This window comes from Uranotaenia lowii, chromosome 2 (genome assembly GCF_029784155.1).
Source record: "Uranotaenia lowii strain MFRU-FL chromosome 2, ASM2978415v1, whole genome shotgun sequence".
Taxonomy (NCBI): domain Eukaryota; kingdom Metazoa; phylum Arthropoda; class Insecta; order Diptera; family Culicidae; genus Uranotaenia; species Uranotaenia lowii.
In genome coordinates, this window is record NC_073692.1 from 179,898,929 (window position 1) to 179,925,227 (window position 26,299).

Below are 26,299 nucleotides of genomic sequence, written 5' to 3' on the forward strand. Positions count from 1 at the left end.
TTCTCAATTTGTGTTGTTTTCTGCCGAATGGAAAAAAAGGTCCCGACTGACGGAGTATGCTAATAAATCTACAATTTGAGATTCTAATGTCATTTGAATTGGAACAATTATTGATGGAAATTTCACTTTTGGACAATACTGAATATTTCATAAAAGAAATCATAAGAAGGCAACAATTTACTAAGTAAATTGATCTTAAAATCTACTCTACAATCTAATTTGAGATTTATTGAGGACCACATCATCATTATTATTATTATTATCTGGAGCACGTTTGGTAAATGGAAATCAGCATTTCTCTAAAAATGAATAAATTGGTAAAGGAACAAATTCTTTGTGTAGAATTAGCTCTTTCTAATACTTTTCATTTAGGCACATCTGATTTTTCGAAAACTCCAAAACATGTTGAACCGATAATCAATATTATATTTTGAGTATAAAATTTATTAACGAAGTCAACTTACTTATCATGAAAGATATTATGAAAATAATAGTAGATATACTTGTGTTGTATTTAGTATAATTGTCAGATCGGGACAGAAAGTTTTGGTGATAATGAGCTTAACAGTTTTCACCAGAAGCTTTCGAAATTTAGTCTAAGGCAACTTAGGTCTTCTAAATAGCATTAACTCATGTTCGTAAGAACTTTCCTCACATGGAGGCGCGTTTCATGTGTCCTTCAAGTTTCTGGGGAGTGAGGAATATTCTTACTATTATTATATTTGGTTTTGTCCTAGACAGGTTTACTCTTTGGAAATGCCTAAATTTACTAAGGAAAAAAAATAAACTTGCGAATAAATCAAGCTGCTTTAGGCTAGTGAAGTAGACAATGTGCAACTCGAGACCCCATACACCCAACCTTCGGGTAATTGTGATATCACCTCTTGTCTGCAACTCCGATTCTCTACCTCCCCGTGGTGCTAGCTGGGGTGTGAGCAACCTAAGCGGAGATCGGGTACCCAACCCCGGTGGATGCTTTGGTCGCATGCAGACTGAGCCAGGGGGCTTCGTACGCGTCTGTTCTCCATGTCAGGGGCGGCGTGCGAAGTGCAACAACGTCCTGGTGGTGTTCGGGACCCAAAACAGCAACATCACGACGGTCCTCCTGCGAGATAGTGGGGTTAGCTGCGGGCCTTGCGAGACTGTGACTACAAAAAACATAAGCAACGAACAACGAACAACAAATTTCGGATGGAAATAGGCAAAGACCCACGCGACGAAAAGGGACTAGCGATTGGAAACTTGGAACATGGGACTGCCGATCTCTAAATTTTGTGGGCAGTACGCACGTGCTCTCCAACGAATTGAAGAGCCGCGAATTCGACATCGTAGCGCTGCAGGAGGTATGCTGGAAGGGCTCCACGGTACGAACGTACCCAGATGGTCGTGCCATCTACCAGAGCTGCGGCAACACACACGAGCTTGCAACAGCTTTTATAGTGATGGGAAAGATGCAAAACCGCGTGATCGGGTGGTGGCCGATCAACTCTCGAATTTGCCGGTTGAGAATCAAGGGCTGGTTCTTCAACATCAGCATCATTAACGTGCACAGCCCTCACCTCCGAAGTACCGGTGACGACAAAGACGAATTCTACGCGCAGCTAGAGCGTGAATACGACCGTTGCCCAAAACATCAAGATCGTCATCGGGGATTTCAATGCTCAGGTCGGCCAGGAGGAGGAATTCAAACCGACAATTGGAAGGTTCAGTGCGCACCAGCTGACCAACGAAAACGGCCTCAGACTTATTGATTTCGCCGCCTCCAAACGAATGGCCGTACGTAGTACCTTTTTCCAGCACTGCCTCCCACACAAGTACATCTGGAGATCACCGTACCAAACTCAATCACAGATCGACCACGTTTTGATCGACAGCCGGCACTTCTGGGACATCATCGACGTCAGATCCTGTCGGGGCGCCAACATCGAGTCGGACCATTATCTGGTGATGGTGAAAATGCGCCCAAAACTCTCCGTAGTGAACAACACGCCAAACCGGCGCCCGCCTCGGTTAAATATCGCGCGACTGAAGCAACCTGAGGTCGCGGCAGACTACGCGCAATCGGTCGAAGCAGCGCTGCCGGCAGAGGGCGAGCTTGACGAAGCCCCTCTCGAGGACTGTTGGGATACCATCAAGACAGCCATCAACAGTGCTGCGGAGAACGTCATCGGTTATGTGGAGCGATCTCGACGGAACGACTGGTTCGACGAGGAGTGTAGGAGGGTGATGGACGAAGAGAATGCCGCGCGGGCGGCAGTAGTGCAAAGAGGCACCCGTCGAAATGTGGAAAATCACCGACAGCGGAAGAGGCAGCGAGTCCGACTTTTCCAGGAGAAAAAGCGCCGCCTGGAGGAGGAGGAGCTCGAGGAGCTGGAGCAGCTGCATCGTTCCCAAGAAACGCGAAAGTTCTATCAGAAACTCAACGCATCCCGCAAAGGCTTCGTGCCGCAAGCCGAAATGTGCCGGGATAAGGACGGGGGAATCCTGACGGACAATCGTGAGGTGATCAAAAGGTGGAAGCAGCACTTAGATGAACACCTGAACGGCGCACATGCAGGAGATCAAGACGGTGGGGTAAGGTACATTGCCGGCGTAGCCAACGACGTAGAGGAGCCACTCCCAACGATGAGTGAGGTTAAGGAAGCCATTCGCCAGCTAAATAGAAACAAGTCAGCTGGGAAGGATGGCATCGCAGCTGAACTCATCAAAATGGGCCCGGACAAGTTGGCCGATTGCCTACACCGGTTGATAGTCCGGATCTGGGACATAGAACATCTACCGGAGGAGTGAAAGGAGGGGGTAATATGCCCCATCTACAAGAAGGGCGACAACTGTCCTTAATGCAACACTGTCCTCAATGCCGCCTACAAAGTGTTGTCCCGAATCCTACTCCGCCGCCTAACGCCACTAGAAAACAGATTCGTGGGAAGTCATCAGGCCGGCTTCATGGAGGGACGGTCAACGACGGACCAGATATTCATGTTACGGCAAATCTTCCAAAAATGCTGGGAACACCAAGTCCCTACGCACCATCTATTCATCGACTTCAAAGCCGCATACGACACGATCGACCGTAACGAGTTATGGAAAATCATGGACGAGAACGGCTTTTCCGGGAAGCTGATCAGACTAATCAAGGCGACGATGGATGGAACGCAGTGCTGTGTGCGGATTTCGGGTGAATTGTCGAGTTCATTCGAATCGCGCAGGGGGCTTCGACAAGGTGATGGTCTATCCTGACCAAGACGAAGTACATGCTGGCCTGCGGATCCGAGACCGACCGAACCCGCTTGTCCAGTAATAACAAGGTCACGATCGACGGCGACGAGCTGGAGATAGTCGAAGACTTTGTCTATCTCGGCTCACTGGTGACCGCAGACAATGACACCAGCCGTGAGATCCGGAGGCGAATTATCAGCGGAAGTCGTGCCTTCAATGGACTCCACAAGCAACTGCGGTCGAGAAGACTTAGCCCTCGCACGAAGTGTAACCTGTATATGACGCTCATTAGACCGTTTGTTCTCTACGGGCACGAGACATGGATATTGCTCGAGGAGGACCTGCGTACACTCGGAGTATTCGAGCGACGAGTGTTAAGAACCATATTTGGCGGCGTACAGGAGAACGGAGTGTGGAGGCGAAGGATGAACCACGAGCTCGCGCGACTCTACGGAGAACCCAGTATCCAGAAGGTCGTTAAGGCTGGCCGGATACGCTGGGCGGGACATGTTGCGAGAATGCCGGACGACTGTCCTGCAAAACAGGTGTTCGCTACGAATCCGGTAGGAACAAGACGAGCGGGGGCGCAACGAGCTCGGTGGTTAGACCAATTGGAGCGGGATCTGGCGAACGTGGGGTGCCCGAGAAATTGGAGAACGGTTGCTATGAACCGAGTGAATTTAGGGAATTATGTTCGTCAAGTTATGTCGTAAGACGGAATACTATGTAAATAAAATAAAATAAATCAAGCTGCTGCTCCTAAACGTCTTGATTTCATCAGGAAGGGTGTTTATTTGCGAGCCTTCGGAATATAGATATATCGAGAATTTAAAATTACATGTTTACTTACATTTGAAATTTTCAAAAACAAATTAATTTTTTCCCAATTTGAAACTCAATTTACCCAGTTTTATGGTTACGGATGCTCCTAATATGGCACCTATTGTTCCTAATTATTATCAGATGTGTTCCTTATTATAAACATATCAGCACCAACACGAGAAAAGGGTCTATGTTCATTTATGTCTTTTCGAGAAAAACGCGTTTGAAAATTTTGCAATCTTTTTTAAATCGCTTCTTAAAATTCACGAGGAATCTCCCAAGTCTTTATGGTCAAAACGGTGCGCAGGATCATTTTAAATATGTTTTTATCGATACGACGGTTTTAGCATGTAAAAATAGCTCGCAATTGTTTATAGACCCCAGCTGGAGTATGAAATTCGTCTAAATGTTTTATACACCCTTCGCTTTGTACTGTATCTCTCATATGTGTGAGTGAGATGGAGATAAAATTTCCCCTATTTTCTGACAAAGGCTTATGGTTCTCGCTATAGGAGTGAGTGAATAGCTTTCCGCATTCTTCTCCTTTTAATGATTTGCATCTAGACCGTTTTCTTTGTTGTGGAGTAAAGGGTGTAAAAAACAATCTGTGTGAGGATAATGTCATTTTATGGCTCTAAAGTTTTTAGATCCTTCACTCAAACTGCATTTTAAATATTACGAAAACTGAAAAACTAAAAACGGTTTTTGTGTAGAGCTTATATTGGGCTATTTGAATCCACTGAAAACCGGATTTGTTTACTTTGTCTTTTATACCCTTTTCACATGTTGCTGCTGATATGAGGGAAATGTGTATTCGCATTATTTGTTCCTGATTCTGTTTAAAGCTTTCGAATCATAACTTCAATAACATTTTTATAATATGAATAGAGAAAACAGACCAATTAACTCTACAGAATTCCTTCCTGCCAATTTTCGAAAAAATAGTGGATGTTTAGCTTATTAAAAATAAAACTTTTAATTTTAATTGGGCTCTGTTGAAACTTGATTCCTTCTTCTCAACTTTTTCATTCAAGAATTTATTAAATATGAATAATTCATAGTAATGAATGCAAATAAGCATATAACGTATTATTTTCTGGCATTTTTGTTTTAATTTTATTTATATGTTTAATTCTGTTCTTTTTGAGAAGCTCTCTGTAACATAATCAGGGTGGCCACTCAAAATCAATTTTTGATTTCCCGCATTTTTCCCGTTTTTTTCCCGCATGGTCTCACGAAATTCCCGGTTTTATACAACATTTATACAACAGAGAACCGAACAAATTTCCGAATATTTATTTTTGAAACCATATAAACGAAAATCGATTAAGCTTTCTTTTAGTGGTAAATTATCTTTAAATGGTTTTTGTTTCAGTTATGTTTACCAATTCACCTACGAAGCATTAGATTTGATAAGCATGTTAAACAAAATTGAATGGGTAATATGTTAGATTATCATTTTTATTTAATTTGTATGTCATATATTTTTTTCGTCCATTAAGCTTGCCTCTCTCTGAGCGTCTAAAAGGGTCTTCAATTTTTTTGCTTCCAGTTCCTTAGACTTCTTTTCTGCCTCTCGCTTCCGTTTCGCTATATTTTTTTCAGATTTTCCTCCATTTTTTTTTGCTTTTAAGGACTCGACATATCTCGGGTGAGAATTGCGGGCATACTGGATTAACGATTTCGTTACCGTTATTGCTTAATGTTGATTCCGTCGTATACGATACGTTGGGCTGTCAGAATCTCCTCTCCTGGTTTTCAACTAAGCATTTCGCGTTAACGGAAAATCTTTTTTCGCGTTGCCATGAGACAAAATTAGAATTTTCTTCAATAAGGTCGTCAAATTGAAGAATTCCTTTTTTAATTCGCCAATAAGTTTCATCCAAAAGATGTCCAATCGTTGTGTTTTTCTTCGATATCCCGAAATGAGGTTTTTATTGAAGGTATTGCATATAATTGTCCGAATTCGTCCTTAATTTTATCGCCACAAGCTCTACTTATGTTTTGATAGTCAACAAGTACTTCTAGACACAGGTCTTAACGTTTGTTGGCAATATCTGGATAGTGTGCAATCACATCGGGATTATGCACGATAAATACCGAGTGATGAGATAAGACAAGGGAGATCGCATAGCCATTTCATTCAAAAATCCACAGTAAAACGAACGACAGCTATTTCTGAATACAAGGATATACTTGTCGGAAACATGACCAGACTCTTTTGCTTTCTTAATTGCCGATTTAGTTGAGAATTCAATTTCTACGCTTCCAGAAGGTAGAAGATTTATTTTCGAGAGTTCAATTCCGATAAATGTTTTTGATTTTACGTTTAGTCGTTCAGGCTTTACAACTTTCTCCATCAATGCTCTTACAAGCCCGGTTAAATCATCGAAGAGAAATGGAACCATCAGTGCTTATGTCTGATACTCGCGTAAAAAAAACTCAACAGTTGAAGCGGCCGTAACAAAACAAAAACTCCATTTTTGGTTCTAGAAAACTATCACCTACAGCTTTAGCAACAATGTCGAATACCTTCGACCGGGAAATCGATGGAAAACTCCGCTTAAAATTTGAATGGTTTTCCTTAATCTTTTTATCCTCTTGTTTTTTTTACCTCATCGACAAACCGTTTGAGGTACGGTAGCATTTTGGCAGCCCGTTCATTTTCCATTCCACCCACCGAACGTCACAAAATTTAACGGAAATATAGTTGAACCCGTTACTGCAGTATTATCTACCCTTCTAAGTGGAATATTTTTGAACATGCTATACAACGCCCTCAAAAATTCATCCAAATTTTATTCACTTTTCCTCAGTTCCTCCTTGAACGAGTTATGTACAGTGTGAAGTCTAATGGTGAGAATCTCGTACGCCGGATTCGAAACAAGTTCTTAAACCTCGCTAGTTAGTTCCTTGAGCATTCTCTAATTTACTGCTGGACTCTCCATGGAACACTGGATCACTCGTTTCAGCAGATCATGATTTTTCGAAAAACGAAGTTTCCTTCCATTCAGACATTCGAGCGCGTCGTCGATAAGACTGTAAAACCAACCTATATGTACCTTGCTTCAAATAGGTTTGTGTTTTGATTCCAGAAGCGCACACCAATATCCATTTGTTGCTTCTGCACAATCTTATTTAACGTTTCGTCAAATCCTAACACTTACTCGCTGCAATTCTGAATTAAATTGAAAACTTCATTTAAAAAAAAGGGAGCAATACCGTGTGGAAAAAAAATATTTTTTGAATTTTTGTTCTTCCCATTTCTATTCGATTAGGACAGCCAGATTGTCCGGGAACAACCTTTTGTTGTTCAATGAAGCAAGTTCAAACTAATCGAAACCGAATCAGCTCGGCAAGAGGATTACTTTCGACCTAGTAGAAGTCAATTGGGAAGAGATCACCAGTCAATCTATTTCCACTTGTTTCGACTTTCAACTAAACTTCATTGAACAGACTTTCACTGAGCCAAAAATTCCCGACTTTGTGAAAAAATTCCCGGCTTTTTCCCGCTTTTTTCCCGTTGGATTTAAATTCCCGTCTTTTTCCCGCTTTTCCCGTTTTTCCCGAATGGGTGGCCACCCTGCATAATGGTTAACTTTTCTAATTTATTTCGTTATTTTTAGAGTCCTTCTTAAAACCCATTGTTGTTTCGTCCTTAAACTTTTATTTAATGATTTCGTTTAAGCGGGTTCCAGCCAAGGTTGCGAAAAAAAATCTGTGATTTTGACAAAAAAAAAAATCTGTGATTTGAACCTAAAATTCTTGACGGTTTTCTGTTACGTTATTTCCATGAAATTCATTGAAAAAATCAAGTGGAACATTATCAAATAAAAAACTTTTTACAGTTTCTATAGAAAAAAAAATCAATTTTCATTTCATATTTTCATTAAATAGAAAGTTGAGAATGACATAAAAATTTATAATTTTGGAAATCTGTACAAAATTAAGAAAATCTGTGAATTCTGTGAAAATTTCATAAATTCTGTAATCTGTGACACAGATTCTGTATGGAAATTTGGCTCGTAATTCTGTGATTATACACATTTTTCTGTGATTTCGGCAACCTTGATTCCAGCTGATAGAACAGGAAAAAATACTTTTTTTTCATAAAGTTACGATGTTTCTTTTCTTCTTTGTGATGTCGAAGGTAATCTCAAAAACTGCAAAAAGTTATCGTTCAGATTTGTTACATATTCAATGATAAAAAATATTTTTTTAACGGAATTAGATAGTTTGCTTAGATAAAAGAATTGTCTTTGAGTGGTTTTCTAACGCGTGGAGGATCTCAGATGGGGCTATATGCGCCTATTAAGCAGAATACAGATGTTATCGAATATTTCAACAAATATGTGTATGAAAATTGTATACACATGAACGGACATCGGCGACATCGGACATGTATAGAACATTAGAGTGGTTTTTATATTGAAATCTCCTGCAATTTTCGAGCAAACGATTGTGTCTAATACCGTATTTGTTTTCTCCCCTCGATCAGTGTTCCACCGTACCCGACAAAAACAAACACAAATCGTCGCCAGTGTATTGCTACCTCACTCACTCACACGCTCTCTCGCAACACTGGCAAAATTATCGGTGGGCCACCGTCCGTAAGCAGAACTCCGACAGGTCAAAACCAGTGCAACACCGTTCGATTAAACAAACAGTTTGACAGCACCTAGTGGTCCACCAGTGCAACACTAGTGCAACACTCGGCATTAACAAATACGGTATAAGTTGTCTAAATTGCCGAACCACAAATCGTGCGGGCTTGATGTTTAAAAAAAAAAAAATCACTTTCTTAGGCAACATTTTCGTGAAAATTTATTGAAAACGCAAGAAAATGATAAAATTTGTAGGAAAGCTGTCATCTATAAGAATCTTATTTTTTCCTAATTCTTCTGTCATATCTTGAAATCAGTTCATCCAATCGAAAAACTATATCAAATCTGTATTGAAAATTCAGATTTCTTTTGAGATATTGACTAGAGCTTAGATAAAAATCATAAATTTATGCTGAATCAAAGCAATCGAAAGATTCCTATTAATTCAACCACAGTAAATGAAAAGTTCATATACCGGTATTTCGATAGAACTTTTCATTTACCGTGGTTGAATTAAAAGGAATCTTTCGATTGCTTTGATTCAGTTTAATCATTCAACCAAGTAGGCTCACAACACAACATAGCATAAATTTATTCCAATTTATCTGTTTTTTTTTTGGGATGATGGTGAAATTTAACAAACTTAATTGAGCCTACAAAAACATTCTCTTCCATTTCTAATCATTAATAAATCTTCATAAAGACATTCGATTAAATTTGTTGTACTGTTGATGTTCAGCAGAATTAGAAACCAAACTTGTTGTTTTAAGCTTCTGTACGTATAATTTCTTAAGGCCAAAATATTACATCATAAGTTATCTAAACCATACACACCTAGGTCTTTTTTTACACTGATATACGTAACGCGTAAAAAAAACCGTGCAAAAAAAACCGTGTTAAAAAAAACCGTGCTAATTCCCGAAAACCGTGTAAAAAAACCGTGCTAATTGCGGAAAACCGTGTAAAAAAAGACTTTTAAATTTATGCAGCTCTGAAACTTGAAACAATGAGACATGTAACTTGACACTTTAGACCTGAGACCTGACACTTGAGACCTGAAACTTGAGACTTGAGACATGAGACGTGAGATCTGAGACTTGCTACCTGAGACCTAAAAACTGATACGTTAGACCTCAGGTCTCAGGTCTCAGGTCTCAGGTCTCAGGTCTCATGTCTCATGTCTCATGTCTAACGTCTCAGGTCTCATGTCTCAGGTCTCAAGTCTCAAGTCTCAAGTCTCAAGTCTCATGTCTCATGTCTCATGTCTCATGTCTCATGTCTCATGTCTCATGTCTAATGTGTAATGTCTCATGTCTCAGGTCTCAGGTCTAAGGTCTAAGGTCTCATGTTTAATGTCTCATGTCTCATGTCTCAGGTCTCAGGTCTCAGGTCTCAAATCTCATGTCTAATGTGTAATGTCTAAAGTCTCCGGTCTCAGGTCTAAGGTCTCATGTCTAATGTCTCAGGTCTCAGGTCTCATGTCTCATGTCTCAGGTCTCATGTCTCAGGTCCCAGGTCTCAGGTCTAAGGTCTCATCTCTCATGTCTCATGTCTAATGTCTCATGTCTCATGTCTCATGTCTCATGTCTCATGTCTCATGTCTCATGTCTCATGTCTCATGTCTCATGTCTAATGTCTCATGTCTCATGTCTCAGGTCTCAGGTCTCATGTCTAATGTCTCAAGTCTCATGTCTCATGTCTCATGTCTCATGTCTCATGTCTCAGGTCTCAGGTCTCAGGTCTCATGTCTCATGTCTAATGTCTAATGTCTAATGTCTCAGGTCTCATGTCTCAGGTCTCAGGTCTCATGTCTCAGATCTCAAGTATCATGTCTCAGGTCTCAGGTATTAGGTCTCATGTTTCACGTTCTTAGTCTCAGAGCTGAGATTTTCCCAACTTAAAAAAGATTCTAAGTGTTTTCCTTTGAAAAGGACTCAAAAACCGTGTTAATTCGCGAAAACCGTGTAAAACAAAACCGTGTTAATTCCAGAAAGCCGTGTAAAAAAAACCGTGTAAAAAAACGCGTAAAAAAACCTAGGTGTATGTATATTTTTTAAATTTTCAGTTTGTATATTTATAAAATTCTTTCAAGCCTCGTGTTAAAAGCGTATTGTCCTCAAAATCCATGGATTAGATTTGTTGTTTTGCCAGCCATTTCGTGAAACGGTTTAACTCGAAAGGCACATATATGATCACTTTCTCCTCATGTACTAAGATTCATGATTTGTTAAACCGATGTTCTTGCTTACAAATGATGTAATAAGTTACATACACTCATACACATAACAGAGAATGCTTTTATCGATTTAGTGCATAACGATTTTCGTTGAACTTTTGTACAATGCTTATACCCATCAATTTTTTAATGTGAGTAAGTTTTTCTTTCGGAATAAACACATGGCTTTTATTCGAAGCTTTCTTAAATTCAATTGCAGGCATGGTTTCTGTAAAGCTTCAAGTCTTTGTCCAGGACCATTTATTTTACAGTTCGTTGAAAATAATGTTGAGATAAAGTTAGTTTTATCAACTTTACGTCAATCATATTCATCTAAAAAAAACATGCTATAACTTCGATGCAGTCAAAGTGATCCGGACTATGTCCAACCTTAGGAAACACGGAAAAAAGTGTTCCTTATTAGGCCGGAACAAATATAAATTTATTCTTTTGTTAACCCCCAAAAATGTGAACTCCAATATCTGAAAGATTACAAGACCAAAAAACAAATTTAAGAAGATGGGAGTTTTATCACCTTTTTTTCTTGATTTGATTGAATTATTCGATAAAAATCACATGATTTATAGGTTTTGTGCAACGATATTTTTTCGCATTATATTTTAACCCCCCTCGCGATGTTTCAACTCCGAGTGACAAAAAAAAAAAGGATTTGAAATTTGTTCCGGCCTTATGGACATAGCATGTTTTTAAGATTTTTTACTTAAAAATCATGTTTATTACATTCAAATTACAAAAATCATGATAATAAACAATCCGACAAAAAATTACGTAAAAATCGGTTGGAAAATTCAGCTTAAATTTTTCATTTTCTAAAATGATTTTTTATTCAGAACATGCTAAGAATCCTTTTCAATTTGAACATACTTTGAAGCAATCCGGTCTTTCGTTAAAAATCTTGGGAGTTAGAAAACTAAATTTTATGTATGATTAAATTTAAGATGATCCGTTACATAATCAATTGTTTTGTAGCTGTGATAAGTCGAAAATAACGACAAAAACAGTCAAAACCAAACGGTATGCCAAAATCAGGAACACCCACCCTTTTTTATTTGATTAAAGTAAATTTATTTTATTTTTACTCGGAACCAACCCCTCCCACCCCCCGCTAGGTTGGAAGTCCCGAGCAATTGCCCCCTCCCCCTTGCCCGCCCTCCTAATACAGCCTTAGTAATATACGAAATTGGAACATTAGATTCTTAATAATAAAAAAAAAGTATGAACAAAAAACCAACAAGCACTTACATGAGAGATCCAGATCGAATCCATCTTTCTTGTACCGGTGACGGTTTTTGCTGACCGCTACACGGATCGCATTTGTCATTTTGGTGGTCGTCGACAGGGTATTGGCGTAACACGTCGCCTGATGTTTCCTCCCTTCCTCCTTCAATAATCCCCACCACCAGCACTTCTAACCCTTTCCAGAACGAACACACTCTAGGCAGATAGAACTTAACCTTCGTTTTGGAGAAAGGTTATATTTTCACGATATAACTTGATCGATTTTTTTTATTCACTCTTTATCTCTATCGAAGACTTCGAGAACTTCAACTTTCACTTGGAGCTTTCTTCTTCTCTAGATTTCACAGTGACTCCGGGAGTCTTTCCAGATCGTCCCGGATAACAGCTGGTTGGATTGGTTTTTTTCCTATCACTACGAATGGTACAATCCTTGAAACGATACCACTTGCTTCCATTGGTGATGATGCTTCCTAGTCATTCATTCGATCTGGCTGGCTGTTGCTAGACACTGCTGGATTTCTTACACGTTACGATCAGTTGGGATTCCACGATCGGAACCTCGATCGACAAACCAATCTTCTTTCCCACACACAAACACACAGCCGCCACTCATTGAAGACGACGAAGATTTTCGTTTCTAGGATAACACTACACGGTCGAAACCCCGATTTAATCAACTTCCTCTTCTTCGAGGCGATTTCTTCGAGATCGCGCCCAAGTTTCCGGGGCACGCTCAACAAATTCGGCTCCAACGATCGTTCACGTAGCCACTTTGTAAGCCGTTGTTCTTCGCTGCTGCTGCTGCTGAAACGAATCAATAATTGCAACCATTATTGTTATTATTATGGTTTATGAATTACAACTCTTATGTCCGCCCCGCAGAACGCTGATCTGACTTTTGACTTTGACTGACTGACTGGCTCGACGAGTTGAAACCGAATCAGAAAACTTGCTGTAAGCCGGTTTGTTTGATTCTGTTCCATCAATCTGAGAGACCGTGTGTACCCTATATAGTTGCTGCTTCGTTCCCCGACCAAATTCAACTACCACTAACTCAGAGATCCGTGTGGCAGGAGCACGCTTTTCTCGACGATTCCCGTCTGTCCGTCAGTCGGTCATCCCTTGCTACTACACTCATACACACATCTACTGCACCAATGCATCTTCCCGAGTGTATTGTATGCATTCTAGATAGTTGTGTGCGCACAACACGCGATCGCAACTTCAGATATCTTACACACACACTCCAAAAACCCACGTTGTTCCTATCTTCGTCCGGCATATTCTAAAGAACTTCCATACACACATAGCGCCACAGAGAGCACTAAACGCACCCCAACTAATGGAACTGCTGCTGTTGCAGTTTTGTTTTTTTTTTGCATCGTCCACTCTCCCACTTACTCTCTACTCAACTGCTGTTGTTGCTGTCACGAAATCCCCCCTTCGGATCTACAAAACCACTTTTGTTGCTTTTCGGGCAGCCTTTCGCGGATCATTCCCCCCCGAAACGAAAAACCCATCCATTCAATTGATCTCCGGGCAGAAACCGGCTCGGCGCAAACCGCAACAAAACCTGAAGTAACCATTGAAATAATAACGAGCAAACGAAACAAAAAAAGCAAGGCACAAGTTTTTTTTACTCTCCACATTTGTTCTTTCGTTGGTACTGTATTGTGGGGGTACGAAAGCCTGGAGTCGAGCCTTCGTTTCTGGAGCTGCAAGCAAAACCGATCGAAAAGAAAGGTGCTGGTGATCGTTGGGGACCCTCGTTTTTATGGGCTCCTTACTACTTGGATTGAAGGGTCATGACGCGAGGACTCAAAGTTTGAGATTCTCGGGTACATGGCAGAATACAAAAGTTACCATGTTAGACATTCATGTTACTTCTTTTGGAATAACTTAGAAAAAAATCCCAAATTTCAAGAGATTTCTCTGAAAAGTTCAGGGAAGAATGAGGTGACTTGATCCTTTAATTATATATTTAAAAAAATAGTATCTCGCTGTCTTTTGTATTTTCTGAGAGCATGTAGTTCCATGTTTGTCTAGTTGAAAAAATTATAACAATACTTGATCTTGTGTTAACCCGTGTAAAATTTTGCATCATTACTTTTTTTTATAGACGCACCCTAAAAGCCCAAGAAAAAAATCACTTATCAGAACTTGAGTGTCAATTTGATACTTTTCGCTTAAAACCGCTAAACCTCTCTTGCTTCTCAATCGATTTTACCAAATTTATAGTTTCTGAAACTTTGTGATGTAACTAACATAAGTTTGTCACACATTATTCACCTACCACACTTCAGATTTCCACTATTCAAAGTCTAAGAAAAAAATCCGAAAAAAACATACTTCGGAAAAAACACTGCAGATCATCTACGGAATTTCCAAGAAAGCTAAAGTTAGAAACTATACGTTGCACATAAGGATATGACCCATTCCAAGCGCCCCTCAACTGGAAGACCGATTTTGATTATTCGTTATTCAAAAATAATTCGTACATCATTAGAAAGGTTTTTTCTTGAGCTACATTTTCCATCAAAAGATATTCGGTTACTATTTTTGGAATTGAGTATGTTGTCGTTGAAATTTAACAACTTTAGTATGAAAATAAACTGATTTTAACAATTATTCTTCATTTGAAACATAACTTTGTCAAAAAAAAAATTAGCTATATAAAAAAACAACTATTGCAAAACGATTGCAAAAAGGGCATTTTTAAGCATGATATTAGATTAGATAATCACAGCAACTTAACGCTCTACAATCGGTAAAAAAGGTATCTATTTTTAAGCGTTGTGACGTCAGGATATTCTGGAATATTTTTACAACTAAATTAAATATGTTAAAAATACAGGGCTGGTAGCGGTTTGACAATGAAATAGTAGGGGCTTTAGTGACCAAAATTTGAAAAAAAAAGTGACCAAATAGGGACTTTGAGGACCGAAAAAAGTGACCAAATAGTGACTATGTAGAACGAAAAAATAACTTTGAAGTACAAAAAATGTGACCAGTCAGGCCCGTGCGATGGACCCTTCCGGGGGCTTTTCAAAATTCAAATTTAGATAAAATTAATAACAATACCAAAAATAAACAATTGAAAAGGAAAGGGTTTTCTTACACCATTTGTCACTCATGTTCAACACAAAAACTAAAAAAAATGACTGATAAACAAAATTTTGGAAACTTATTACAATGAATGTTTCAAATTTTCGATAAGTCAAGAAAGTAAGAAATAAATTAGTTTCAAAATAATTTCTTAGCAAATTTAAAATTAAAAATTATCTGAATTCTAAAATAAATGTCAAATCCTGTACAAAACTTAGCATGAATAGATGTTAGGAAAATGATAATAATTGTTAATTTTTATTCATCTAAATTTGGAATTCTTTTCCTCATTTTTAACTGGAAGTTTAGTGAGAAATTCCGCTGTAATTTTTTAATTTGAACAAAAAATATTTAATCACGATTTAAAATGTAAATTACCGATTACTGAATAAGAAATGAATTTTGAACAGAAATTATTCAATGTTTGATGTTTTAATTAAATTTTATTAAAAGAAGAATATATTTATAATTATTTTAAAAGTGCCAGTTATAGAAGCCAGACATAAAACCTTTAATAAAGGAAAATCCTTCATGTTCAACTACACTGACAAAGAAATGTTAGAAAATGAGTAATTATGTGAATGATAAAAACTGATAAAAAATTAAAAATAATGAGTTCAAAACTTTTGTTATTAATATTCAAAGCACAAATCAAATACAAAGTTAGTTAACACTGCGTATTAAAATTTATTTGCTACTTTGAACAATTTTTCAAACTTTTTAGATAATTTTAAAAATCATGATCGTTCCAAAAAACATGATTTCATATAAAAAATATTAATAAAAAGTGTTTTAATTTTCAATCGCAGGTTTTTAAGCTTTTAATTACAAGCTCTGAGTATTTTGTTTCTTTTGATTAAAATATTGAGTCCTAGAAAGAACAGAAGGTTGAAATTATGTTTTATTCTTAAAAAATTGGAGTTTAAGGCTTATGGTTGAAGAACACAAAAATTCAGAATTTAAAAACAAGGAAACAATTGTTGAAAATATGTCTTAAAGTTTAAAAAGTTTGATTAAAAAAATCCGACAAGTTGATTAGAAAATTGAAAAAAAAACTGTACAACAAAATTCGGTTATTTATTTGAAAATGAAAAAAAAAATGGAAATAAAAAAGATTAGTTTTTAAAACATTTCAGGAAAAGTGTTTTCAATAAACATGTTTCACCATAACCATTTTGGTGCTTATTTTTTGAATTATTGATTTGGTAAATAGTGTCCTAAACTAGAAATTTTGTCAAATTCGGCCGAACACATTTAGTTTCGGTGATAAAGAGTTTATTATTATATTTATCAGTTTAAGTGAAATCAAACATTTATAGATAACTGATTATGGAAAAATATCATTACAAGTATTTTTGACATCACAGCAGAAAGTGTAAAAAAAACTTGATTCTATTTAAAGCTCATCAATTCATATAAAACTTTTATTTTTAAATAATATGTTTTTGATTTGAGTTTTGGAAAAAAAAGTGCAGAAATTTCTAAAGATTTTTACTTATTTTCAACAGTCATTTCAATATCAAAAGCTGATAGACACATTGCAGATTCGGGGAACCCAAATAAGTTGAAATTACCGTTTAAATTTATTGCACTTGATAAAAATTGTAAATTTTGTGGCCTTGTGTAAATTTTTAAAACCCTTTTTTTAAGTATTCAGAAGAACAAAAAACACTTTTTTTTTTCTTTTTGATAGGAGTTTAACCCGTCCTCGCGCAAAAAAAAACACTAAATAAAATTGAGTCTGAAATTGATTTTTTTAAAAGAATATTTCATATCAACATAACATTTGTTATGACATAAAAGATTTTTTTAAATTAAAAAATGGTTCGTTTTAATCTCAATCTTAGTTACAGTTCTTAATAAAAACCATTTTAAAGACGAGATAGGGTTTTGTATATCAAGTTTTTAGTTCCAATACAAAAGGTTGATTGAACTGAAAACAAAAATCTACAATCAAAGTTAGTTTCAAAGCATGAACGTCAAATAATGTCGTAGATCGAAATGTCTCAAGCCAAGGGTAATTCATGTCGAAATTCCGCCGGAGGCGAAAAAAATTTCTGACTGACTGATCAAGTAATTTACGGTTACTACCTATTCTCGCCTCATGTTTATATTAACACGTGCAATTCAAATTACTCTTTCATTGGTTTATTTTCGGTGAAAAAAGTGACTTTTGGTGATAAAAGTGACCATTTTTCGGAAAATAGTGACTTTAGTGACCAAATGATGAAAAAAGTGACTTTTTAGTGACTGACCCAAAAAAAGTGACCAAGTCACTAAAAAGTGACTCGCTACCAGCCCTGAAAATACTTTGAAAGTGTGAGAGAAAAAATAAGCTGACGACAATTTTCACATTTTTAAATTTTAACTTTAGCTTCCTTGGAAACTGATTGAATTTTTTTAGCACTCCATAGCTGATCTACAGTCTTTTTTTCGAAGCATATTTTTCGGATTTTTATTCTTAAACTTTGAATAACGAAAAACTGAAGTGTTGTTGGTGAATAATGTCTGAAAAACATATTTGAGTTATGTACGTTACAAGGTCTCCAAAACTACTTCTTCTTGTTTCTACTTGAACTGCATTGCAGTTCGGGTTGAAAGGGCCAGTGGCTAAGGCTGATGTCATGCTGAAGCAACTAGCAACGCAACCTGCAACGCAACGTTCACACGACAAACCAGCTCTCATTTGATCTCCATGGAAATCGCGCAGACCTGTCATACTGGTCGCTTTGTATAGCGCGACCAATCTGATGCCAGTGTGTTTTGTAGCGCGACTAGTAGGAAATCCAATGGGAATATTGTTTTTTCTCGATTTGAAGTGATTCCGGGTTTTAAGCACAATAGTACGAAGATCTGTCCGAACTTGTGATAATAAACTAAAAAATATCTTAATCGGCGAGAAAAATGTTCATAAATTCTTAGTTCCGGAAAAAAAAACAAGGAATTTTGTCGGTTCAAATTTCGGCATTCTTGCAATCCAGGTCGTGATTTGATAAGTTTTTGATGGCTCCCGAAAGAAAGGAGACGATTCAAAGCATTATCAGATGTAGAGAAGTGATGATTTGTAGGAAATTTCAAAGCGACAGGTCGCGCCAGCATGACTTAGAAATGCGTCGCAACGCTTTCTTATTGGAACGTTGCGTTGTGTTGCGTTGCTAGTTGCTTCAGCATGACATCAGCCTTAGGCTGATGTCATGCTGAAGCAACGCAACGCAACGCAACGTTCCAATAAGATTGCGTTGCAACGCATTGGGCTGACTCCTATGCTGACTCCTATGAAACGAATCTTCCAAGCATCGCTCATAGAATCAGCGATCCCTTCCGTTTGGAAAGAGGCTCACATGTTTCCGGTCTACAAAATGATGACAGGAAGAATGTTAACAATTATCGCGGCATTTCTGCCTTATGTGCGATTGCCAATCTGTTTGAGCTGGTTGCATAAGATCCATTTTTCTCGTATTGCAAATAAAATTTTACGAACCTAAACCACAAAATAGCCATAGCCAAACTAGGTCGTATTGGTAATAACGGCTCTTTACTATGATGGTTCCATACCAACCTGTCAGGACGGAAACTTATTGTACGAACAGGTGAACCATTTTCCAATCAATTCGCTGTCTCTTCCCGAGTACCTCAAGGGAGCCACCTTGGACCCATAATATTCCTGATCTACTTCAACGACGTGCTGTTGCTTCTCGATGGACCAAAACTGGCGTATGCCGACGACTTCAAACTATTTCAACCCATTGACAGCCTAGAAGATGTCAACGTCTTGCAGAGAAAGTTTAAGATCTTCGCCACACGGTGTGATGTCAAATGCCTTCTCTTGAATCGCAACAAATGCACGGTAATTTCGTTTTCACGCAAGTGGTTCCCGCTATCGGCTGATTATTTTCTTGGGCATGAGGCATTTGCACGAGTTGAGCATGTGAAAGACCTTGATGTGATCCTGGACAAAAGACTGGATTCAAGATCCACACAAACTACATCGTTGATAAAGTTTTAGATATCTGGGTCTTCTATTCCGCATGACAAAAGACTTCAAGGATATTTATTGTATTAAGAGTCTTTACTGCAGCTTGATTCGATCGTCCCTCGAATATGCCTCGGCTGTTTGATGCTCTTTTTACCAAAGTTCGTCTCGGTGGTCGAGTGGTTAGCGTGGTAAGACGATAATCGCTGGTCCATTGATGGCATGGGTTCGATTCCTACTGGGGTACTGGGTGTTTCATGTTAATCTTAAGTTGTCCACGTAATTTATTCAGTCTATAAAGCCTAAATAGGCTAAGACGGTGCCCTCGCTGGCTGAAATAGAAGCGGCAATCAAGGACATGAAATCCAACAAAGCGCCTGGAATCGATTGCATTCCTGCTGAAATGCTCAAAGCCGACCCTGCCTTGTCAGCACAAATGTTGCACCGTCTTTTCGCTGACATTTGGGATACTGCAACATTCCCGGCCGACTGGATGCAGGGTATCCTCGTAAAGGTCCCAAAGATAGGAGACCTAACAGAGTGCGGTAACTGGCGTGGCATAACTTTGATCTGTACAACCCTTAAAGTACTCTGCAAAGTGATCCTGAACAGGATCCAGGAGAAAATCGACGCTACACTCCGACGGCAACAAGCTGGATTCCGATCCGGACGATCATGTGTGGACCACATCACAACGCTACGAATAATACTGGAACAAATCAACGAATTCCAGGACTCTCTTCTGCTGGTGTTCGTTGATTTCGAAAAAGCATTTGACCGACTGAACCACGAAAACATCTGGGCTGCTCTTAGACGAAGAGGGGTCCCAGAGAAACTAGTCCATCTCATCGAAGCACAATACGAGGCATTTTCGTGCAAGGTCTTGCACGACGGTGTCTTGTCCGAACCAATCCCGGTAACTGCTGGAGTGAGACAAGGATGTATTTTGTCACCGCTGCTTTTTCTCATCGTAATGGATGAGATCTTGACTGGATCGATTGACTGTAGACCAAACCGAGGATTGCCGTGGAATCCTTCAACCATGGAGCAACTGAACGACCTTGACCTGGCAGACGATATTGTTTTGCTCGCCCAAACACAACAAGACATGCAGAGCAAACTCGACGACCTCACCGAAAGCTCCAAGGCAGCAGGTCTCAAAATCAATGTCGGAAAGACCAAGTCGATGGAAATCAATACAGAAAATCGTTCCAATTTCGTGGTAGCTGGACAACAGGTTGAGACAGTGGAGTGCTTCCAGTATCTTGGTAGCCAGATTACGCCTGATGGTGGTACCAAGAAGGACATCGAAACCCGGATCAGAAAAGCCCGATTTGCATTTGCGAGTCTCCGAAACATCTGGCGGTCACGCCAGATCTCTCTACGAACTAAGATCCGAATCTTCAACTCAAACGTCAAATCCGTATTGCTGTACGGGTGTGAAACTTGGTGCACATATGTGGTGACGACGCGAAAACTGCAAGTTTTTGTGAATCGCTGCCTGCGGAACATCATCCGCGCTTGGTGGCCTGGCAACTGGATCTCAAACGTTGAACTTCATCGCCGGTGTCATCAAAAGGCGCTAGAAATCGAGATTCGGGAACGTAAGTGGAGATGGATTGGGCACACGCTGCGAAGAGATGAAAACGAGATTTGCAGAGAGGCGCTTGACTGGAATCCAGATGGGCATCGAAGAAGAGGCAGGCCCAAAAGCTCGTGGCGGCGAAGTCTAGCCGCTGAAATCCGCACAGTTGACGAGAACCTTGGCTGGCAGCAAGTGAAGACGCTGGCTCCGGATCGCCAGCAGTGGAGATCTTTTATCTCAGCCCTATGCGCCGGACAATCGGCGCTGGACCCTTAGGTAGGTAGGTAGGTAGGTGTATGTCTTTAAAAAAAAAATGGCTCGGAGCGTATCGAGGCCATCCAGAGGCGTTTTTTGCGTTTCGCTCTCCGGAACCTTTATTCGTTCCGACTTCTCAGCTACGAAAACCACTGCCGCCTTATCAACATCGACGCGCTGCAGGCCCGTCGGGCCTCTATCGTCGCCGATCTGCTTTCGACAAAGAACCGACTGCCCCGCACTGTTAGAAGCACTCCAACTCAGTGCACGATCTCGAGGCTTGAGGAATCATGATCTCCTGTTCTTTGCTCCTCTTCGACAGAACAACTGCGGAGCTAATGCAGCGCTTATTGGTGCAATAAGGACTTCTTGATCATTATAATTTTGACGTTTTGAGGAAATTATTCCGAAGAAGAACCCTTTGTGCTTTAAATATAGTGTAGGGTAAATTTAATGTAATGTTATTTGTTTTTATTTTTTTTTAACTTATGGTATTGATGGATAAATATTTGATCTATTGATGAACAAAAAACAAACAAACTAACTAACAAATAAGTACACTCAGATCAGGTTCTGTCAGACATAATTTACAGCCAAAAAAATCCACGTAAGATAAAGAGACAACACTCACCTTACATCACGCACGATGAATCGAAGGATGCTGCAAAGAAAAAAAATGGACATTAGTATCACGGTATAAACTTAAAACAGTTGTGTTTGAAAATTAAACATGTTATTAGGTTGAACTTGATAAGAATGTTTCTGACATTTGTAAAAAACATACATTTGAGTACACCCACAATTCAGATTTGAATCATGAATCCAATAATGAACTTCCTTGGAGGTGGAATTATCGGTATAACATTCTAGGCCGGACCGGCATTAACAAGCTTTCTAATAACTGGCATTGTCCTCCCAGCGTAACCCCATTGCATATGTAAGAAAGAAACAGAGTAAAACATATACCAAATCCCATCACAAGACAAAGCAAGATGGAAACAATCATCCAGCAAGGATATTGTCAAATGAAGTAGCGAGCGCTGTGTGTGTATGTAAACCGGTATTATAAAAAAATCTTTGTTTCTAACCGACGATTCCCCTCCTATTCTCATCTCTTTCCCATCGAAGACAAAGGAAAATGAAAAAAAAAATATACCGGCCAAACTCATATGGTGCACTGGGTAAGATATCGGACTTACAACGTCTTCGTCGGGAATCATCCGAGTCGTTGCGTTAAGTCTCGCGCGTGTGCCGTGACAGGCGCTAGTCTAGGATAAGCTGCTCTCAATCAGGCACACGACGGGCAAGGTGACAAACCTCGAACCCTAAAGATAAGAGGTCGGGCCTCGAGTCGTTAAAGGAGAGGTCACGCCTCAAACCTTCAGGCGACGAGGCTTGTGTGGTCAACCCCGAGTCTTCATGATAAGGGGTCGGGCCTCGAGTCGTAAGAGGAGGGATTAGGCCCCCTAATCAACAAGAAGAGGGGTACAAGTGGTCACCTCGAGTCATTACGAGGAGAGGCCAGATTTCAAGTCGTTAGAGAAGAGATAGGGCCTCGAATCGTGCAGAGGAGAGGTAAACCTAGAGTCGATGCGAGGAAGGATCGGATTTCGAGTCGTTAGAGGAGAGATCAGGCCTCAAGTCGCGAAGAGGAGAGTTTTGTGTGGGAATCTCGAGTCATTGCGAGAAGATGTCAGTTCTCAAGTCGTTAGAGGAGAGTTCAGGCGTCGAGTCGTAAGGATGAGAGTTTTTGCTGAAAGTGGTCTCGTTATTGAGTATTGCCTTGGAGCGCACTAGCGCGAATAGACCCCCGAATAGACTATTGAAGCATAGTGTACCAAACAGTTCGAGTAGAGGGTATACACGGAGAATTTCATGAGTCTTCACATTGTACCCATGGACCCAGAGTAGCAAACTGGGGCGACGCGGTGGCTCGCCGTGCCTTGGAATACAATCCGTAAACCGGGATTTACCACCTGTGGTTACCAACTAAAAAAAATCCCACTCCATTCCCCTCCTATTCTCATCTCTTTCCCATCAAAGACAAAGGAAAATGAAAAAAAAAATACCTGCCAAACTCATATGGTGCACTGGGTAAGATATCGGACTTACAAGCCAAGATGGAAAGTTGCAGTGAGTTCGATCCTCACTATATATTTTTTGCATGAATTATCCAATAGGATGTAAATCCCATAAAATGTTTTTCTTGTTTCGCTGTCATGCATCATTTTGCTTGAGAGCTCGAGTCTTTAAACCAGTAGTGCTTTTCCAATCATATCATGTTTGACACAGTACACTTTTCATCGCATTTGCGGCACAAAATTTTGCTAAAAAGGAATTGGATTTATGCAACCTCTCTTATGGGTGTTTAAATCCAATTCCTATTTAGGGGTGGGTTTCAAAAAAGGAATAGACACGCATTAGATTAGGCAATCTAAGAATAATGAAACAAAAATATTTCAGAAACTTCGTAGAGCAATTGCTTAGGAGACCGCCATACTCTACAGGGAAGTGGTCCTTCAAGTTGGTCAAGAATCACGCACGTGCCCCGTTTGAAAACCTAAGGTACAGGTGATTTAACAGAAAGAATCCGAAAAAAGCGAAACAGATCGGCTCATTAATTCAATGAAAATAATGAGGGAGAGGAACCAAGGGTAAGTAGAGTTCACCCCAAATCTCCCCCCTCCGACCGAATTTTCCATTAACGACTGTCAGTAGCCGATGGGCACTGTTAAAAACCATCCAGAAACACAAAGTAAAATGTGGAGCGGAGAAGTCCAACACAACACACTCTAACGAACGAAAAACGAATGAGTATAAATAAAAGATCCACCACACTCCATCCATCCAGCGATCCATCAATGGCACTCCTCAAAAGTTCAAACCCGAACCCCGTTCATTCGGCAGAAGGTGGAAAATTAAACAAAGAATTGACTTTCGTTCCATTGTCAAGGTCAAGCTGCCGGGCCGGGCTTTTCGGGAGCAAACTCGGGGGCCGGCCGAAGCCGCACGTAGCCGCACCGAAACCGACACACTTTATTATCCATCAATCCATCATCCATCGACCGGTCTCCGGCTGACAGGGAGGGATAGAGATAGTCGGACCAAGTAGACTCATATGAATGTGGTATGATTTTCAGTTAGAACACATTATGAATGTGTTCTCCCTCCTCTAGTACTCTCCGGTCGATACAGTTAGAGAATGCAGCAAAAATGCAACGAAACGTTAGCTACTATCAGGGAATCGCGAAACTTTGCTCCAACTTTCTAGGATATTATGTTTCGAAATATGTCACTTATACAAATAACCAGAAGTTCAATACTTTCGAAAATAAATAACTCGTTTCCATAGTTGAGAGAGAGTTTTGTATATCTTAAGCGTTTTCATAAACCCTTTGCACTAGATTAACACTGTTGTATCCATGCCATCTGGTATCGTTGATGTTAGAGCAAACTTATTAGAATAGAGGTAAACGAAGGTGTTTCCTACATATCTCAATGGTGCATCCATCTCAGTACGCGACAAATGGCTTTTAATAGCATAGCATAGCATAGGGTGACTACACACATCTTGCATTGGCTGATACACGAGGTACAACTAATGATCAATCCCGACACGAGATGCCAAAACAAGTATCTGGGTTCAATTGGCTGATCTGGGTATCTGGGTTCAATTGGCTGATACACGAGGTACAACTAATGATCAATCCCGACACGAGATGCCAAAACAAGTATCTGGGTTCAATACTCGTTTCAAGTGCTGATATTGAGTATTAGTGTGGTACCACAATGCCCACAGTGGCAAGTCAATGTAATCATAGAAGGGATGGTCTGAAACAGCAAAATAAACTTTTCAGGTGCAGAGAACTCATGGATGCTGTTTTCAGACAGGAGAGGGGAGGGTTTCTTATGTTTATGGAAAATCCTACTTGGCAAATAGGATTGATGTAAAATAATGTTATGATTTATAAATAAATACAAAAATAAACAAATAAATACAAAAATAAACAAATAAATACAAAAACAATGGAACGAGCTCATCAATTTTATGATGTATCCAGCTGAGTTCAAGGGGGCCTTTCTAAGATGTGAAACCAACTGACCACCTTTCGAAAAACTAAGGCCAATCCACGCACATTAAAAAACACTTTATTTCTACAAATTTTCACATTAAAAAAAATTTCGGTTCAATTTCCTTAATCGCAAGAAAATTCAGTACGCGACAAATGGCTTTTAATAAGGATTTAAATATCGACTTATGAGCTCATTTGGAAATCTTTCTTCATAAATATCATTTAATGAAAATAATACCGCAGCCCGTGGCGTAGAGGATAGCCTTCAAGTCTTCTAAGCCAGCCAGCATGCGATCGAATCCCGGTCACGGCAAACAAAGTACACTTTCTGTGGGTTGGTGGTTTTAGCGTTTGTAAGATGCTAGCCATCATATCCTCGAAAGATGTACGTTTCGAGTTAAGAAAAAGGAAACTCTTCGAGGAAACATCAAGTTTCATTGAGATCATGTATGTGTTTGAGTTAAAAAATACACTTGTTGTTAAATAGCAGAAAATTTTAAGAAATGTATCAATTACAAAGAAAAAATAATTGATACCAACAAGTTTTCGATATGAAACTCTCTATCAAAAATTCTGCAATCACTTCTCATTGTAAATTGTCGTCGAAGAATTCCATTTCTAAATCTAAATTTAATTCTTAAATAAAATAATGATATATGATTCAGGACTCTGGAGCTTTGAAACTCAAATTCATTTATTTACTATAGATTTTTAACTTTTCATATATGTACATTGTACAAAACGAAATAAATGACATTTTAACCATTCGTTTCGAATTTGCAAGAAAAAATGTATGAATAAAGTGGCTTTTTTAAATTATTTAAACGAATTTGAGAATAAAAAAAAGGAAAAAGCATTTTTTTGTGCCTAAACTTAGAAATTGTAGTAATTTGATTATCACAGGCTTATTTTGGAGATATGGCGTGTAGAAATTTTAAAATTGGTTAGTTATTGGAAAACTGGATTATCTTTGATAGCTGATAAACTGAAAAAAACCTACGTAAAAACTGAAAGCTGAGTTTAAATCAATTTACTATCGTTCATTCAATAAAAGATTCAGATTTTTTGGAGATATGTTTATGTCAGAGATACAACGCTTTGAAATTAAACAAAAAATAAAAACTTCTGCAATATTTTTTTAAAATTTAAATAGATTAGGTAACAAGTTTCGCTGACATCATTTAACCC

At 39.0% G+C, this 26,299-nt stretch overlaps 1 protein-coding gene across 9 annotated transcripts in view; it reads right to left on the reverse strand.

Moving 5' to 3' along the window:
* The window catches only part of LOC129744846 (phosphatidylinositol 3,4,5-trisphosphate 3-phosphatase and dual-specificity protein phosphatase PTEN), a 231,443-nt gene that overhangs the window by 147,445 nt on the left and 57,699 nt on the right, over positions 1–26,299 (reverse strand). For 5 of the 9 annotated variants that reach the window (XM_055737584.1, XM_055737583.1, XM_055737582.1 and 2 more), the window contains exons 2-3: positions 21,670–21,699; positions 12,124–12,921 (exon numbers count right to left, since the gene is read on the reverse strand). In XM_055737584.1, the coding sequence (XP_055593559.1) occupies positions 12,124–12,202 (79 nt within the window). In that variant the 5' untranslated portion in view covers positions 12,203–12,921; positions 21,670–21,699. Of the gene's footprint in view, positions 1–12,123; positions 12,925–12,980; positions 13,109–21,669; positions 21,700–26,299 lie in introns of those variants that run through there. The other 4 variants (XM_055737578.1, XM_055737576.1, XM_055737579.1 and 1 more) reach the window with 3 other exon arrangements.